Source organism: Pangasianodon hypophthalmus, chromosome 19 (genome assembly GCF_027358585.1).
Source record: "Pangasianodon hypophthalmus isolate fPanHyp1 chromosome 19, fPanHyp1.pri, whole genome shotgun sequence".
Lineage (NCBI taxonomy): Eukaryota > Metazoa > Chordata > Actinopteri > Siluriformes > Pangasiidae > Pangasianodon > Pangasianodon hypophthalmus.
Genome location: NC_069728.1, coordinates 4,013,740 through 4,034,069, shown reverse-complemented (window position 1 = coordinate 4,034,069; position 20,330 = coordinate 4,013,740). Strand labels below are relative to the sequence as shown.

The 20,330-nt window shown below is 40.1% G+C and overlaps 1 protein-coding gene across 4 annotated transcripts in view; it reads left to right on the top strand.

The window, feature by feature from the left end:
* Positions 1–7,301: 7,301 nt before the first annotated feature.
* Positions 7,302–20,330, top strand: part of lnx1 (ligand of numb-protein X 1) — a 48,777-nt gene continuing 35,748 nt past the window's right edge. For 2 of the 4 annotated variants that reach the window (XM_026946925.3, XM_026946924.3), the window contains exons 1-2: positions 7,302–7,628; positions 13,963–15,346. In XM_026946925.3, coding sequence (XP_026802726.2) covers positions 14,052–15,346 — 1,295 coding nt within the window. In that variant the 5' untranslated portion in view covers positions 7,302–7,628; positions 13,963–14,051. Of the gene's footprint in view, positions 7,629–13,962; positions 15,347–18,890; positions 19,082–20,330 lie in introns of those variants that run through there. The other 2 variants (XM_026946929.3, XM_026946928.3) reach the window with 1 other exon arrangement.

The window sequence follows — 20,330 nt, the reverse complement described above, 5'->3', positions numbered from 1 at the left end:
CAGACAGAAAACAGTGTTCTTCTGTCTCTAACATTAACGCAGTCTAGATACTGAAGACACAATGCAGTCAGTCAAATGGATGCTTTATGCCTTAACCATGCAAGGGTTAACTGATCAAGAACAAAACATACTATTTCAGTTATGTTAATAAATAAAAATACATTTAAATACATTTAAAAGATGTTGTTAAAATGGACTAATGCAATTCCATAGTTCAGATTTTTTTTTTTTTTTTAAAAGTTCCTCAGTTTTGCAGGTCTGAGTAATGTTATGAGTGTTTCCATTTGTGTTCCAGTAGAAACATACGTGTCATTTACGTATATTCAGAAACCAGGAGTGACACAGGCAATGAGTTTCAGTGGGTTTGATGGAATAGGTTCACACAGAGAGTGTTAGGCTTCATGTATTGACAGAGAGAACAGTGTAGTTGAAGTGTGTGTGTGTGTGTGTGTGTGTGTATTCATCCCTGTCAAGACTAATTAACTGACTCCACTTTGCTTCAAGCAGTGTGTGTATGTCATTCCACTAGAACAGCCCACATGTGACTCTGACAGATAAAAGCAGGGTGCCTTGAATAACACTAGACCTCTGCCTGATTCAAATACGACTAGTCATTTAGGAACACACACACACACACACACACACACACCTGACACACGTTTACCCTTTCTCTGATGAACAAATCAGAGCATTTTTATTAGAGAAGCAGGGCTGCAGTAAGGGCAGATGTGATGTATTTGTTGAAGGAGAGAATATGAATGCAATTCATAACCTGCATGTATTAGCTTTAAGGAAGGGTTTGATCGAACAGGGGTGTTCTATCAAACCCTTCCTTAAAGCTAATACATGTTGGTTATGAATTATATACAGCTAAAAACTTATAATTCAGGAATTATATTCAAACCCAGCTGGGAAGAATTGCTAAAGGTTTAGTGTTGAAGAATATTAATGAGGTTCATTAATGTATTTTTTTTAAATCATTATGTAGAAGATTTGTGTCCTGCATTTGTTCATGTCCAAAATAGAGCAATAGTTTGCATGCTGACTATCAGGCAGCAGTGACAGATGTAGGTGAATCTATATATATATATGTGTGTGTTTATGTATTTGAGTGCAGGTGTGTGTAAACAGAAGTCCGGTGACCTTGAATATGGAAGCGACTGTGGCTGATGGGAAATGAAGTCCAGTTCAGCCATGGTGTGAGGCTGTGATGCATTCTAGGAAAGATGAGTGCATGGCCAAAACTGGCACTGATGTGACATGTGGACTGACACTGGTGGATTTTAGAGCAGTAACGTGCACTAGAGAGAGAATTTACCCTGAATGGCACCTTGCATACACAAATTCACACCTAGGGTAGTCCTCCTCCACCTAGTTTTTGGAAATGTAAGAAACCAGAGAAACCAGAGGAAACCCATGACACAGAAAGAACTTGTGAAACTGCACAGATGGTAACCTGGGACGAAGGATTACCATCTGTGCAGAAGGATCAAACCTGGGACCCTGGAGCTGTGAGGTGGCAATTTTACTTGCTGCACCAGCATGTAACCCACGATCAGGAATGTCCTTTATTTGTCATATTTGCCATATTTTGTGTTAGCAAACTGGATGCTAGCTAGGAGGCAAAGGTGCTGTGGTCTTGTACTGAATTGGTGGCTCAGTGGATAATGTTTGAAAGGTCAGTGTTTAAGCCCCAGTACTACCATGCTTCCATTTGTCTGTGACAAATAAAGATATAAGAACTCAAGTTCCAAAAGCATTCACTATTTAAGAAAAAAAAAAATAAAATATATATATATATATATATATATATATATATATATATATATATATATATATATATATATATATATATATATATATAGCGTATCCCAAGAATGCATGGCTTAATGTTGGAGGATTTATATGGAAATATCGTTGTAACAGGCAGATTTGTTTTTAGAATTGTTTCAAACAGGGTAAAGGTCACAGCAAGGTCAAATGTCTAAAATAGTTTTCCTTTGTTCTAGTCTGAAGTATATTTTAAGTGTATTTATAACCTAGAAATTAGTAACAAGCAGGACTAGACTTGTTGGCAGTGAAGTTGTCCTGCTGAAACATTGACATTATGACTAAACAAAATGTTTATACCTTGTTTGGTTGCAGGTTTTTTTTTTTTTTTGGAGTTATATATTCAGGCTATTTTGTATTAAAATGCATGTTGATGTGTTGATATAATTTTACATCTCCATGGCAGAGTGGAGTGTCTAACTGCTAAAAGTTAATGGTAGGTTGTTGTAACATTAGGTACATTTTAGACTGCAGAAATTTTTTGCATGTCTGAGCATGTATGCGTGTGCAGTGGGGTGTGACACCATGAATTTTTATATATGTAAAGGGAATTGGTCATCGTGCTTCGACTTGTTATCATGGAATCCCACTGTCTCCATGACACGCCCTGTTTCAGAGGGCTGTTCTGGTTGTGTGGAGGTTTTCAAAAAGTGTGTATGAGAAGAAAGGATACCTTTGTGACTTGTCTGCATTCAATAGCTGCATATCTGAAGCATTGTGGGTATAGTAGGGAGCTGTTTTCTCACGTTCTGGAAATTTCCATGCTGAGGGGCCTACAGCTGGAGTTAATTGTGTTAATTATGTTTAAATGTTTCATCCAAGCTCGCTAGCTGACCGTTCTCAGGATAAGAACAGGGTGTTCTTAAGGATTGCCTAAATAATGCATGTAATAATAATAATAATAATAATAATAATAACAACAACAACACACACAGAATTATTTGTGACAAGGCTGGTGACTCCAGAGACTGGTTTGGTGGGAACAGCTCGATGACCTTCCTCCTGTGGTCTTCCTCCTGCATATTCATACCCTCTGTGACATTAGCGCTGTAGCTATGAAATATGGATGCAGTTTGGAGCAGAGGACTGCTTAACCTTTCACATCCCCACCAGAGAGATAGACAGAGCAAGAGAGGAGGGAAGAAGCCGCTTAAGAATTTTTTACTTTCAGGCAGAAGCAGTATAAAAATACTGATAGACGTCTTGAGAGTCTGTAAATCCATCAGAAGGTATAGTTTCTTCCACATTATGGTCAAAAGATGCAAAAAAAAAACACTTCCATGCCACAAGTTGGCCAGGTTGCAGATGATTACTCAGTAATCTGGTCACCTGATCCCTCTGACTTCATCATCAAAGAGTGGTTTTTAAAAGACAGAAAGCTTTGTACCAGAACCTCTCCTCATATTCCCAGTCAGAGAAAGAACAGCATACAGACGTTAGGTGAGATCAACGTAATTCCTTTTTAATCAGAAACATTATCTATTGCCAATGCTCTTTTATTTAGAAGAGAGATACTATACTATATTGGTACTGTTTCAATTTCTGGCAGTGTGTGACATACCTTTAGCTTTGATATATAGGGTCTGAAGGAACTCCTGAAGTGGGTGCAAGAATAGAGGTCACTGCAGTATGAATGAGATGTTGATTGGAAACGCGATGGTAAGGGAAGCAGGCTTGTTCATTCTGGCTGAGTATGAGAAAGACGAGGGAACGGAAGCCAATATGTGAGGCAGAAGGAAGGTTGGAAAGAAATAAATGGTGGAAATCGAAATGTGGAAAAACAGAGGAAGATGATTACTGTGGATCAGCCATAAACATATTGATGAATGGTGAAAGTGAGAGAGAAATTAGGGTAAAGAACGTCATAATGAGAGATACAATATATGGCCAAAAGTATGTGGACACCTGACCATCACAACCAGATGTGCTTGTTGAACATCCCATTCCAAAATAATGAGCATTAATATGGAGCTAGTCCTCCCTTTGCTGTTATAATAAGCTCCACTCTTCTGGGAAGGCTTTCCACTAGATGTTGGAGCGTGGCTGTGGGGATTTGTGTTCATTCAGCTACAAGAGCATTAGTGAGATCAGACACTGATGTTGGTGAGGAGGTCTGGGGTTCAGTCGGTGTTCCAGTTCATCCCAAAGGTGTTCAGTGGGGTTGAGGTCAGGGCTCTGTGCAGGACACTCGAGTTCTTCCACTCCGACCTTCACACACCATGTCTTCATGGAGCCCGCTTTGTGCACAGGGGCATTGTCATGCTGGAACAGGTTTGGGCCTCTTAGTTCCAGTGAAGAGAAATTGTAATTCTACAGCATACAGAGACATTCTATACGATTGTGTGCTTCCAACATTGTGGAAACAGTTTGGGGAAGAAGCACATAAGAGTGTGATGTTCAGGTGTTCACATGGCCATAAAATGGATATAATTTTTAAATGAAAATACATTAAAGAAACTGCACCTCGAAACATGGCAATTATGTTTATAATGAAATATTTGTGATTCTTAGTGATTCTGGTACTAATTTGTTGGTTGGTTCTGTATTGTCATTACACAACAGGACATTGCTAGCTCAGTTACAATGATGTTAATAGGAGAAAAATAACAGCAATCTCAAACATAAGGCATAAAGGTCAGCGAAGTTCAATGTCATTTTAATGAGAAATTCAAAGTGGAAGTAATGGAGACTGTTCCAGAATGCAATGCAGCTATACAACACGAACACATTGACTCACTGTATTGTTTTTAGAATTTGTGTTAATTCTTTTCCTGCTACTACTTCTCACACACACCCTGTTCTACGGCCCGATGACCTGCTGTCCCAGCATGTTTATGTCTAAACACACATGTACTCGCATGAAAAGGTGCTCTCAAAGCCATTTTCTTGAACCTAAGGAAACTTACTGACACACACACACACAGAGAGAGAGAGAGAGAAATGCTGACATAATGTATATTTATTCCTACAATAGTCATCCAAGAAATAAAATGCAATAACAACACTTTGTTGACCTAGTTTATCAACAGTCATGCATCTTGCGAAACACTTGAAACTCAAACAAATTTAATCTGTTAAGATAATACAGTTGATTAAATTTTTTGATGAATATGGGTTCAGGTTTAAATGGCTGAGAATGTACACAAATGTGTATAAACGCTTCAAACTAATAATGGTCCATGCCATGAGCTTCTTAGATGTGCAAAAGCATTCAACCTTTTCACAATTCTTGTGAAAAGTCTGCACAAAATGGGTGATACACTAGTCATAGACAAGTTATGTAAATTGAATGACACATACCAAAGAAAAGGTAGAGGCCACAGGGGCAGCTTCAAAATGTATATACTGACACCATAAGTCTGGTGGTAGCACTTGAAATTATGAAACAGAAACTAACAAACATTTTCATCATCTTTCTGTTTGCTTTCACTCTATCCAACGCAATGATGGCACTGGGAATTCTACTGAAATACACTCAGCTGCTATTTTTTCAGGTATGCCTACCATATAGCTCATCTTGTACTTATACAGTTACTGATTGTAAGCAGTCTAGTGCTATACACAATTTGTCAGCCTTCCTCCCCCTGTCCATCTATGTACCATCATACGAACACCACAATTCAGTTCAATATACAGTGAGGAGAAAAGGTGGAAAAGTTTATGTAAAGGTTACATAAAAATAAATCAAGTTCTAGATATAATTCCTGCAAAAAACATTCTCAAGCAGCACCCGTTGTCATTATAAAAGACATTGCCATTGGTTGGCAAGAGTTCACGCATTTAGTAGCAATCAAGCTGAATGAAGGTGAAGGAGCTTCCTAAAGTTACAGAGCCATAGCAAAGACCTTAAACATCCCTGTCAGTACAACTGGTTGATAAGACGCAGATTGAAAGTCCTCCCCAGACAGGTGCCCCATGCAAGATTTCGCAACGTGCTCTCAGACTAATAATATGGAAGGTAAGAGAGAAGCTTGCAGTCACTTGAAAAGAGCTGCAGGACGACCTGAATGCAGCAGGATCAACAGGTACAGAAAGAACAATAAGCAACAAACTGTACCACAATCATCCCCATTGCTATATTCCATGCTACTAAAGAAGCACAGAAAAGTGCATCTAAAATATGTGCACAAGCATTTAGACAAATCAAAACTCTTTTGGAACAAAAGACAAAACAAAAATAGAACTCTTTGGCAGTAATTCGGCTCATGAAGGGTTGCGCGTATCCCAAGGGTTGGAAGAGATGGAAATGCCTGCACTGTCAGCATGGTCTGTGAATTCTCCTCACTCAATTTTGTGTGTGTGTGTGTGTGTGTGTGTGTGTGGTGCCCCGTGATGGACTGGTGCCCTATCCAGGGTGTATTCCCACCCTGACAAGGATAACATTTCCTGAACGTATATGCTTGAATGAATAAATGGATGAATGGATGAATGAATGAATAATAAAGCTAGATGTACTAATGCTACAAAAGTAAAGCAACACAGCCACCTAAACGGTTATTGGCTTATCAGTTGAGAAGTGAAGTGACTTGTGGCCAAGTATGGTGACCCATACTCAGAATTCATGCTCTGCATTTAACCCATCCATGTGCACACACACAGTAGTGAACCCCGGAGCAGTGGGCAGCCTTTTTTGCTGTAGCGCCCGGGGAGCAGTTTAAGGGTTCGGTGCCTTGCTCAAGGGTCTCGGGTCTCACCTTAGTCATGGTATTGAGGGCAGAGGAGAGCACTGGTCATTCACTCCCCCCACCTACAAGCCCTACCGGACCTGAGACTCGAACCCACAACCTTCAGGTTCACCTTCGGATTGCAAGTCCAACTCTCTATCCATTAGGCCACGACTGCCCTTTGGGTTGGCAAGTGATATTATACTAAGGAATTAAGAGGGAGGTTTCTTTTCTTACTGACATTCCACGTTTCTTGTACCAAACCCAGAAGTGAGAATAAAACTAGCATTAATATATTATTTATTCTTCTTAACCTGCCCCCTTTCCCATATAAAACATTAAACTCAAATCCTTTAATCAAACTAACCCACTTTCACTCACTCAGTCCAGCTCTGAATGTGGTGTTGTATAACCATGGCTTTTAAGTAACAGATATGGCTGTTGGTGTGCTCTGTAGAGCCCCCTTGTCATCCTAGTTTAACATCTCTATTTCTGATTGTAAGACATGCCAAAACCTGCAGGTTTTCGAGTACAAGCCTTCAGAGAATGCCAGCTGAGAATCTGTGTGTTAATCTTCAGCAAGTGTGTGTGTGCTTAACTAGCTTAAGTCTAATACCCAGTTTAGTGCTTCCTTTCTCCCATGTTTTTTTTATTTTGTGCGTGTGTGTGGGTGTGTGCGTGTGTGTGTGCGTGTGTGTGCATGTGTTTTACGGTTCCTTGGCAACCCCAGAGCAGGTTTGGGCAGTTCTCATATTTACCTGTCTTCCTGAATAGCTCCACCCCCTACCATCAGACTTCCTGTGTCAGGTATGTGTGTAAACTGAGTGGCAGCACAGGCAGACTGAGAGGCTAAGCTGCTCCATGCTCTCCTAGAGCACACTACTCCTGATGGTCCTATACACACATAGTTCTGACACCACAGATTCTACACATCTCCAGATACGGGTTCTACACTTTTCCAAGCACAGAGAAAAGTTGAGAAGAGCATGTGACAACTGAGACGAGTCCCGTTCTGTCTCTCTGTCCTCTCTAGCTCTCCGGATCTGTCTCTCCGGAACATTACTGAACTCTAGGATTACCTGTGCAAGGAAAATATTTGGGACACTGCAGGAGGAGAAGAAGCCTAAAATCCCAGTAAGTCTACTGAATTTGCTGCACTTTCATGTCCTCTGACTGCTAATCTATCACTCTTTAACCTAGATGGGTAAAGGTGGCTTTTTTTTTTTTATACTGCACCTATAATCTGAAAGTGAAAACTGGAACCGTAAATCTACATAAACTAAAGTTACGCCATATCAGTGTAATGCTTGTTGTGTGTGTTTTGCTCACAGATTCTACTAACCACCTTAGTAATCCCCATCATTTAATGTGCTTTTTGTTAATTTGCTTATATCTATAACTTAGTTGCATAAGTGACACATCGGTATCATCATTAATTAAAAGAATCTCATTTTAAGCTCATAGGGTGGAAACTAAGACAAGGCCACTCTGTTAACAAATTCTTCAAAACTAATCTAATCTGACATTAGGATAGAGATCCCGAGAGAAAGGAACAGAGAGAGTAGGAAGACAGGAATAAATGGAAGGGCAAAGGAGAGAGATAGCAAGAATGGAGAGTGTGTTGTCTACGTCAGGGCACTTACGTAACTCTACATATGTACAGTGGATATAAAAAGTCCACACACTCCTGTTAAAATTTCAGGTTTTTGTGATGTAAAAAAAAATGAAACCAAGATAAATCCTGTCAGATCTTTTTCCACCTTTTATGTGATATAGCAACCAATAAAATTTAAGTGGAAAACAAATAGAACAAAAAAAAAGAAAAAGAAAAAACCTACAATAACCTGGTTGTATAAATTTACACACCTCTTACCTAACAATTTGTTAAAGCACCTTTTGCCTGTAATACAGCACTCAGGCTTTTTGTGTAAGAGTCTACCAACATCTTGATCTGGCAGTTTTATTCCACTGTGCTCAGCCCTCTTCAAGTCATTCCACAGGTTTTAATGATAGAATTTAGATCCAGGCTCAGACCGGGCCATTCCTAAATGTTGATCTTCTTCTTCTGAAGCTGTTCCTTTGTTGACTTGGATTTGTGCTTTGGGTTGTTATCGTGCTGAAAGGTGAAAGTTTTCTTCATCCCAGAAAGTCTTCATCATCAGACTCATATTTAGAGCTACCCTTGATTCCCTCTATCTTGACTATAGCCCCAGTCACAGCTGAAGAGAAGATGCCCCATAGCATGATGCTGCCACCACCATGCTTCACCGTGGGTATGGTGATCGTTAGGTGATAAGTTGTCTTGTTTTAGCACCAAACATATGTTTTAGGCCTGAAATTTCTACCTTAGTCTTAGAAGACCATAACACATTTTGCCACATGGTTTGGGGTGATTTAGGAATTTTTGTGAGCAAGGGTTTCTGAATAGCCACTCTACCCCATAGCCCAGACATGTGAAGAATATGAGAGATTGTTGTCACATGCAGGGAGCGAGCAGTACTTATATATAGTACCAGATATTCTTGCAGCTCCTTTAATGTTGCTGTAGGTCTCTTGACAGCCTCTCTGATAAGATTTCTTCTTGTCCTTTTGTCAGTTTTGGAGGGACGTCCTGTTCTTGGTAACGTCACTGTGGTGCTCCATTTTCTCCACTTGTTGATGATGGCCTTCATGGTACATCTACTGTTTTGGAAATTCTTTTGTACCCTCTCCTGATCGATGCCTTTCAACAGTGAGATCCCGTACATGCTTTGAAAGCTCTTTGGCTTCAGCAGTCAGAAGAAACCAAGAAGTTGTCAAGAAAATCCTACAGAAACAGCTGATCTATATTTAGGGTTTATCACAATCACTGCATGATGATGTCAGGTGTATGATAATTACATTTGAGTTTTGAAGGTGGTTAATTCTGAGCACTTTCACATGCACACTTATGCAGCCAGGTTATTATAAGTTTTTTTTTTTCTTTTTCTTTTCTTTATCCCATAAAATGCTTCTATTCATTTGTCACTTGAATTTTGTTGGTTGCTATATCACATTAAAGGTGTAAAAAGATCTGACATGATTCTTTTTTCCTTTGTGTGTGTCTGGGTGTGTCTGTGTGTGTGCGTGTCTGTGTGTGTGTCTGTGTGTGCACATGTGTGCGTGTTAGAGTATGAGCTTCACGTGTTCTCCCCGTGTCCCTGTGGGCTTTCTTTTGGGTTCTTCAGTTTCCTCTCACCTCCCAAATACATGCTAGTATGTGGATTGGCTATGATGAATTGCACCTAAGTATGAGTGAGTGTGTGTGCATGGTGTCCTGCAATGGACCTGCATCCCATCCTGGGTGCATTCCTAATTTTCACTCATGGAGCCCAGGATAAATTGAAAGTGAGTGAGTGAGCATTACAACACTGGAGTGATTAGTGATGAATTTTCAATGCCCATTCTTGTGGGAGAGTAAATATTTAATCCTCCTCTCGATGAAACTTAAGTTACACATAATGCTATCAAAGTGAGAGTGTGAAAGTCTTTTTCATATTGATTTAGGCAGACACATTTACAGACACATTTCTTTCTTATGATTCATCAGAATGAGTTTGTAATTGACAGCAGGAGCAGTCGTAATACCAGTTCTTCTGTTTTTTTAAAGACCTTGTCATAACTGTAGCACTCACAACTACTCATGGTTCCGACACTGTAATCCTTTCTAATTATTCAGACTCTTTGATAGCCTACGTTGTTTCAGAAAACCACAAGATTTTGATTTAAATTACTAATGAATTGAATTACTAAGAATTAAATTACTCATTCTTTTCTGTCGAATTTGCTTTTAGTATTGTAACATGTCATATTTTACAAATGCAGTGAAATTAAAAGTGTGCAACCACCAGTCTGGGTCACAAACAGCAAATCCACACAATTCACTCATTTCAAGGGACTGCTTAAAGAAATTAAAACAAAACATTGGCCAATATACAATGCTGGTTGGCAATGCCTCTAGTTAGCTTGGATAGTTTCCCTGAGTGTGGTAATATTCCACTGAAGCCGGACCAAACGCACAAAATGCAAAACGAGGCAGGCATTGTAGTTCATGATTTCTACTGTTACAGTAATAAAAAATGCCAACAAAATGTTGGCTTAAAAATGTCTTCATTTTTCAGAATGGAAAAATTGTTAATGTTTCAACTATGAGTGGAAAGTAGTTAAAAGGTGATGGAAAGTGTTTGCCAGAAAACATTAATGAGATTGCGTAATTCCTGGGATTATATTACTTCTCTTTTATCTGTAATGCTTTAAAGAATACATTGGAAAGTCACCTTACTGACCTTAATAAGTCTGTGTGTGTGTGTGTGTGTGTGTGTGTGTGTGTGTGTGTGTGTGTGTGTGTGTTGAGGTTCCTTTATCCTTCTCGAGCATAAATTGAACAATGTTGCAGGGTATGTGTCTGAGTGTATGTCACGACTGGCTCTTTTTGCAGAATGCCCCCTCTCTCTTTCTCTCTCTCTCTTTCTCTCTCTCTCTCTCTCTCTCTCATTTTTATTCTTTCTGTTATTGTAGCTTAATCTACAGCTCATTATTAACCATAGTTTCCATGCTTAGGGCATTAATTTTTTAACATCACACTACTGTAATTATTCATCTGCCATATGTGGTCACATGGTCAATCAGGGCACAGGTCTCTTTATCAGTACCCACAATGCCTTGCTGTTTCCTGGCCTGTTTCTGTTCCCATGCTGGGTGGAATCAGCACTTCTGAATGTTCTTCTTTTTAGACATCCTTAAAGGGTGAACTTAAATACATATATACTTAAATTCATATATATATTGTTGTTGTTTTTATTATTATTATTAGCATTTATTTTCTGGATGTTCTTTTCTGGATGTGTCTTGGTTGTGACTCTATTTCAAACCTGTAACAGGTAATGAAAATTATTATATTAACGAACCCATGTGAGTGCATGTGTATGTACAAGGGATGGACACATTAACAGAGTCATCATATGAAATAGAAGTAAATCAGTAAATTACTGTTAAAAAAAAAACAAAAAAACATCTGCACAGTTGAGACAAATTTGTTTAAAGCCTGTACAATAGACAATAAGCACCTTGATATATGAGCTTTCAAAGAAACATGCATTGACTCAGAGAAGAGATCCAAAAATCACAGCAATCCTGTACATATGCCTAAAACAATAGCAGTATTTAGAAGTTAAAAGACAGAGATGGCAAAAAAAAAAGTGAGCTTTTTGAAATGGAATTTACTGAAGGACTGTTGGTGAGAAATTGCTTAACCCTCTGTGGTACGCATTACATTTTGAGGGATTTCAGAGTTTTTGTTGGAAAATAATGAGAAAACACTGGAGGTTTTCCTGCAAAAAATGGACCATTTCTAAAAAATCTGAATAGCCAACAACTTAAACAAGCATGTGGAACAAGATGCAATACCTAGAAAGTGAAATGTGTTACAGATGCATTGTTTAATCATCCTGCTCTAATCATGCCTGCCACTCTACCTCCTTATTCGCCATCATCATCATCATCATCATACTCACTCCCACTTCCTCCCTGTAGATTTGCTACCTCCGTCATCATCTATTATCCTCATCCTAGTGTGATTCCATTATGGCACAGGGCACCATGCACATTTTTGTAACTTTCACAATTTTGTACTAAGTCCCCTCCTCTTTGACTCAGAAAATTGATAGGGTTTTTATGTATGTATGTATGTATTTATTTTATTTTTTGCAACAAGCCAAAATTGCTCATGTTGCTGGGAGGCAACGTGGTACTAAAAAGGGTTAAATCCAAAACACTCATAAAGGGATGTCAGAGACACAAAAACTGAGCACAATGACTATTGGGAAATATTATAAACATTAAACATAGATTGAGTCATCCCTCGCAGGACATTTACATATAAAGGAACCCAACCCTTCAACCTGCAAAGTTGCAGTAGTAGAGTCCCAGACTGCCCCCAGCAGTCCCAGTAGAAATCTGTGGGTTGTACTTGACCATGTTCATACAGTATATTACCAGAAGTATGTGGACACTTGACAAGCACATTCATAAGTGCTTGTTGAACATCCCATTATAGATTTAGTCCCCCTTTTTCTGTTATAATAGTCTCCACTCTTCTGGGAAGGCTGAAGAAGGTGTTCAGTGGGGTTGAGGTCAGGGCTCTGTGCAAGACATTCAAGTTCTTCCACTCCAACCTTATCACACCATGTCTTCATGGAGCCCGCATTGTGCACAGGGGCATTGTCTTGCTGGAACAGGTTTGAGCCTCTTAGTTCCAGAGAAGGGAAATTGTAATGCTACAGCATACAGAGACAGTCTGTACAATTGTGTGCTTCAATAAATGGGTGTGATGGACAGGTCCACGTATTTTTGGCCAAATAATGTGAGTGGCAAGCCAAACGATTGTACTCACCTTTCCAGACTTGCTGCTAATATGCAATAAGACATGCTTAAATAGCAGGCAAGAACTGGCAATCATTAGCATGAGAAAATTGGGTAAAAGTTAAAATGGTGGCAGCCATCTCCTGGGAGTCACATCCTGTAATTGCTTTGCATGGTTACATAACCAAGTGTACCCTATGGAATACAAACACTGGTCCCTTATTACAAAATGTAATGTTATACTGAATGAATTCATATATAACTTCATAAACACCAGGGTATAGTCAAATGACCAGCTAACTCAGAAGATCCAAAACTGATTGTATCTTTAGAGTAAGTTCAGGATAACAAAATAGTGCAAAATAGATTTACACCTTCTTTTACTCAACCTTCATTATACTAAACTCAAGGTACGGGAACCTTTACGGGAACCAGTATTACAACTCTGAATTCACACACACACACACACACTACACACACACACACACACATATATATATATATATATATATATATATATATATATATATATATATATATATATATATATATATATACATACATACATACATACATACACACATACACACATACACACACACACATACACAAGATTGCCAGCTAGCTAGCATGCAAACACTCAAGTAGTTTATCCAAGTCAATCAGTAGTACATAATAGTAATAGTAATAATTGCGTACAGTAATAATATTGAGGCATGTTAGATTTCCTAATATCCCCCCCCAATAAAAGGGTATAATGCACCTTCCACCCATATGTCAGCATTTCATTGTCAACACTTTAGTTCTCTTTTGCCCTCTTTCACTTCCATCCCTCTCTGCTTCTCACTCAGCCCAAGATCGTTAGATAACTTGGGTGCAGTATTGATATTTCTTGTTGCTAGTGGAAAAATGAGTTTGGGTGCAGTTCAATACTACTTATTCTGCCAAGTACAAAAGATAAAAAAAAAAGTAATTTGTGTTGACTTTTGCCAAAATTGCATCTGACTTGATGCAACTCAACTTTCTTCCTCAATCCCTACTGGCACCAACTTTATAAATTATATTCTCTGTTTCTCTTTCTCTTCTAAAGGTCCCAGTAAAAGCTGATTCCCTCCACCATTCATCCAATCACAGCTTGCAGGCTCCACTCACCCTCATCACTGCCATATTTAACCTGTGATGGAAACAGTGGAGGCAGATTGCATGCAAACAGCAGTTGGTGATGCCATAGTAGATGAGGAGGAAGTGGCAGTCGCCATGGCTATCAGTAATGCAACTGAAGTGGGGCGAGAAGAAGGAGGTGCCATGGCAATTGGTGATGCTCTGTTTGAACAGCCAGCAGAAGCAGGTGCCACAGCGATGCCAATTGGTGATTCTTCAGAAATGCCAATTAGTGGTGCCACAGTGACACAAATGAATAGTGCCTCAGAGATGCCATTTGATGGTGCTACAATGATGCCAAGCAGTGGTGCTACACCAGTACTAATTGATGGTGCCACAGGGATGCCAGTTGATGGTGGCATGGAATTGCCAAGCAGTAGTGCCACAGCAACACCAATTACTGGTGCTACGGCCATGCCAGCTGATGGTGCTACATCAATGCCAGTTGATGGAGGCATGGAATTGCCAAGCAATAGTGTCACAGCAACACCAACCACCGGTGCTACGGCCATGACAGCTGCTGATGCCACAGTGATGCCAGTTGACGGTGGCATGGAATTACCAAGCAATAGTGCCACAGAAACACCAATGACCGGTGCTACGGCCATGCTAGCTGATGGTGCCACAGCGATGCCAGTTGATGGTGGCATGGAATTGCCAAGCAATAGTGCCACAGCAACACCAACAACCGGTGCTACGGCCATGACAGCTGCTGATGCCACAGCGATGCCAGTTGACGGTGGCATGGAATTACCAAGCAATAGTGCCACAGAAACACCAATGACTGGTGCTACGGCCATGCCAGCTGATGGTGCCACAGCGATGCCAGTTGATGGTGGCATGGAATTGCCAAGCAATAGTGCCACAGCAACACCAATCACCGGTGCTATGGCCATGCCAGTTAATGGTGCCATGGCAATGATGTTCACTATTGCCATGGACTGTGAACCCTCCACCCCTGATGTGGATCTGTGCAAGGTCTGTGGGCAGCGTCACTTGCTGGATGAGAACCACGAGTACAACTACAAAGACGAGGTGGATGATGAGCTCACATGCCACATCTGCCTACAGCCCCTAATCTCCCCATTGGACACGCCATGTGGACATACCTACTGCCAGGAGTGCCTGACAAACTTCCTGGTAGAGAGTGATTTCTGCCCAGTGGACCGTGTCCCCATCCTGCTGCAGAACTGCCGCAAGTCCAGCGTGCTTGTGAACAAGCTGCTGGACAAGCTTACCGTGTTATGCCCTTTCAAGGAGCACTGTTCTGAGACCATGCCAAGGGGAGAGCTGCATGGGCATCTCTTGAGCAGGTGAGTGCTACCAAACAAAAGCAATTATTTAAAAATATACTTCAAAATGACAAAAAATGTCACCACTTCATTACCATGTTTAAAAGTTAATGGACTCTTTCTGGTCTCAGTTTTGTTTGCGTTGTTAGCTTGCGCATTGCCCCAGGGCTTTGGATAAAATTAATTGCATTTTTTGTTTCATGCACTAATGGAAACTTTCCCCTGGTTTTAAATTCCACTTAAGGAAACATAATTGCCTTTCTCCATCCAAACGGATCTCTCTTCATGCTTTTGCTCTGTCTATTCGTCTCTACTTCCCCTCCGACCCTCATTCTGGGTTCACCTTTTCTGTAATTATGCCGTGTTGTCACCATGATTCTGTTTCTCTCTTCTCATTCTCTGTGGTGGCGGGGTACATCTCGATCGTCCATGGGGGTCCAAAGTTGCACATCAGCACATGTTCCAGTAGTGCATATGGATGGCAAGGCCAAGGGACCCTGCCCTGGAGACGCAAGCTAGAAAAATTCTATCTATGTAAGAATGCTTCCTCTTGCATTTCCCTGTGTTTTTTGCCATTCAATCATGCAACTATGATGCCTTCTGAAAACATTCTCCTTACAGTGCAGTGTCAGAGCCAGTAGTGATATAGTCATGTGATGAGTGCTATGCTTGGTAGAAGTGGTGCATCACATCCATTGTAATGCCTGCTTTGTGTCATTGGTTTTAATTTTTGTGTTGAAACTTGCTATCATCCTGTCAGTGACTTTGTATGTGTACTTTTCTTGGATTGACAGATTTACCCAAAATCTGATTTCACTTCAGACATGCTTTCATGCATGTATATGTTATATGTTTGTTTGGGTTTTTTTGTGTGGGGGCGGGTTTGTGTGATACTTTGCCTGCAAAATTTCCTATCCGATCGTTTGCTATTTATGTTTGTTATTGTGGCTGGTGTATGTATTTATGAGTGGGAGTGTTTCGTTCTGTGAGATCAGACAACAAATGAACTTCGGGCAGTAATGCTGGTTTATTTTCTGCTTGTATCAGATGATGTACAAATACGCATTGTCGTCCTGAGCTTGAATCGCATCCCCGGCTGAAGCCACACACAATCACATGATACAAACAAAGGAGATTGATAATACATACATCAATTAAGAGGTGAACTGTAATAGCTTTGCTTGTGTATATTTGTGAAAAGAGCAGTACTTAATGTACTTTTATTGCAACCTGATTCCCTACCTGCCCGTGCGTGCTTACACACAATTAGGCCTGGAGACACTTTTATAGCCGAAACAAGAAAAAGAGGTTAAGAGAATCTAAACACAGAAATATGATAATGATACTGCTTATCGTATTATGCTGCATGTAGGTAATGTGCATGCATGCGTGTGTGTGTGTGTGTGTGTGTTTGTTGTTTAACTGTCTGTTATAAATGTATCCTTAGGCTAAATTAGGCTAAATCTTTCTTTAAGCTTCTAAATAGCCCTCTATCTGAGCCCTGGGCTTTAGGGATGTAACAGAGACAGAGACAAAGAGATCAGATGGAAGGATGAAAAGGTTCTGTTTCAGCTTGGGTCTGAAAGACCAAAGTGTTGCCTTGCAAATATGATCTTCACTTCCTAAAACCCTTAGCTGTTCTGTGTTAGAAAACTCAAATGAAATCAGCTCATCCTCCCTCTAACCTTTAGCTCTCTGCTGAGCTAATAAACCACAGGAAGAAGGTATACTGCAATTCACAGTGTAGCACATTCTAACGTTCTGTCAGACTGAAACGTCAAGACCAGTAGATTGTATACATTGAAAACATCTAGCTTGCACCTCAGAGAGATTGTGGTCCGTAGTTCATTCAACAACAGATCCTCATTCGTAGAAATCGTTCTTTAGTGAGAGAAAAGACAGAAAGAGATGCAAGTTAGACATTTTTAAACACAAACACACACACATGCAGATATTTCCAATATTATTATTTTTATCTATTCAAAGGCAAACATCTCGCAATTGAATGTCTAATATTTATTTTCTGCTGTCTATCAAAGCTCTCCATAAATCCATGGCATTGATGTCATTATCCTTTTTTTTTTTTTTTTTTTTTTTTTTACAAAGGATTACTTTTATTTCTTACATAAGCATCAATATTCATATTAAACAAAATGAACATCATCTTTTCTAAAAATATTATACAAAAGTAGTTAATACATTATTGCCAGAACTCCATTATATTATTTAAACCCTATGTAGTGAGCATATAGTGCACAAGAAGCCATTTTAAAAGGTCAGTGAAATTAAAACAGTATTACTCTGTTAAATACTTTTAGATCTTGGACAGTGTAAGAAATGTAAAAACAATGAGTAACAAGATAAAAAAAACTACTGTAGTTAAATAAATAAAAATGGATGTGGAACATGATGAAATTATGTTATTGCCTCCAAATGTTTTGATCTTCTGTAGCACTATTGTGAATGTTCATTTATTCTGCAGTATAATTATAATTTAATATAATATAATAATTTAAACACACACACACACACACACACGTATATAAACTTATTATATTAATAACTTAATATTAAACTTAATCCAACAAAATAAATAATGAATTGTGGAAGTAAACACTGGCGCCACCTTTCTCTCTTCTTTTATTTATTTTTCATCTTTTTATTTTTTCCCCTTTGCTTTGGTCCATTCATAAAACAGCTCTCTGTATGGAATGAATAGTGATTTAAAATGTCTCCCATCTCTCAATGTGTGTGTGGTGGGGTCACTGGATGAAGGTCTTAATGATCTGACCCTCTAACCTGTTCCTGTGCATCCTGTTTACACACACCATCACACCATCACACGCACAAACAGGGCTGACTGAAGCGTTCATGTAAAGGCAGGGGGTGCGTTTAGACGCACGCTTCTGTCTACAGGCTGAGCATAATGACAGATGGGCCATCCCATGCATGGAGCCACCCCCTCTAATAGTCTGGGATGGTTTGCTCCAGCTCTCTCTGTGGACCGTGCTGCAGTATAAGTCAGAGGCTGCACTGGCACAGACACATACAACACATTCTGTCTCTCACTCTCTCTCTCTCTCTCTCTCACACACACACACACACACACACACATCAGCGGGCAGAAGTGCAAATCCTCTTACTCTTGGAAGATGCCAGACCAGATTAGACAGCCATCGCATCCAAGAAGCGTGCTGGCTGTGAACTAACGATCTGTCTCCTCTCCTGATTTTACCTCATCCCTCTTTTTCTTCTCCTCCACCACAGCTGTCTCTCCTGCTGCTACTTCTGCTTCTCCTTCTCGCTTCCCTCTTCTCCATCCGTTTGACTCCGTGTTCGCTGTCACACTGCCGTGGCGATGGCTGAGAAATAGGGACAAAAGAGAGGAAAAAGAGAGGCAGAGGAAAAGAAAAGAAAGGAAGGGAAAGGGTACCAAAGAGGACTGGAGGGAGGAGAAGGAGGAAAGGGTACAGCTTTGCACCTGAGCAGAGAAAAAGAAGCAAGGGAAGGGAAGGAGTGAGGGAGGGTGGTGGGTGGGGGGTGGGGAGGGGGTTTATCGGTCCGAGCAGGCTGGGAGCTGAGGAGGGGAACGGAGAGGTTGAAATCTGCACTTGTCCCAGAGAGAGACAGAAAGAGGGAAGGATAGAGGGAGCAAGGGTTCATTATGAAGGCTCTGCTGCTGTTGGTGCTGCCTTGGCTCAGTCCCGCCAACTACACAGACAATGTGGGCAACCTGCATATCCTCTACTCAGAGCTGTGAGTATCAACACACACTAAACATCCCATCCCACTGCAGTGTGTGTGTGTGTGTGTGTGTGTGTGTGTGTGTGCGCACGTTCTCCACCTCAAGCCATGACTACAGCTCTCCCAGATGTATTCAAGTCAAGGTGCAGTCTACCCCATCCTGTCTTGGTAATGCTGTGTGTGTGTGTGTGTGTGTGTCATCTCAGATTAACAAACCTTGATCCTATCTTTTCACCTAAACCAACACTGAACTCAATACACTGTGTGAATCGCTGCATACTCTGTATTGATCAAGTGTGTGTGTGTGTTTTGCTACTAGTTTTACTACTAGTAACATACAACATACTATCATATGCAATTATGATGAAGGGGATGCTGCTCTAGCTGTGGATATCTGTTATGGTGGGAAGGTTGCCAGATTTTTTTTTTTTTGCTTCACAGAGCAAATAGAAACACTGCAGCGTGGCAGGATGGATGAACTGCTGTGTGTGTGTGTGTGTGTCTGTCTGTCTGTCTCTTCTTTGACTAGGATAGTACATAGATAAAACTGTTATATACGAGTTTTGTTTGTCTGTTTGTAATGTATGTTTGACTAACCTTTTTTGTAATACACTGTTACACATGCTCACACACACATCTACACACAGGACATAGTGCAGAGAGGCGCACACATCATTAACTGCTACAAATCAGAATAAAACCAATACTGGAGGGTTATAAAATATAGTATGGCAAATGACACTTCAAGTAGAGAACACACACACACACACACACACACACACACAGCTGCTCAGCTCTTGTGCCTCCTCTTCAGCCCTTCATTGTTCCAAACATGTAGACACCCAAAATGACAAAAAAAAAAAACACATACGTTGATTATGAGTTTTTGACTTATAAAGAAATAAAGACAGGCAAGGGGAAAATAAACAAAGAGGAAAGGAGAGAAGAGCAGATGAGAGGATGTGAGATTAGGGATAGAGAGAAGGATAGAGAAGAGAACAGAGGAGAGGAGTGAAGAAAAAATGATGAGAAGAAAACCTCAAAATTTATCATTTTTGTGTCTTAGCTTTTTATAGTTTATATTGTTGACCTTTTTCTTCTCTCTCTCTCTCTCTCTCTCTCTCTCTCTGTCCCTCTCTCTCTGTATTTATTCTTCTTTCTTGACTCCTGCGAGTCACTTTGTGTTTGTATGGTTTGAAGAGGGAAATTTTTCCACTCTTTTCCTCTGTGTCAGCGACTGAAGTCTGTTGTGGTTGACATC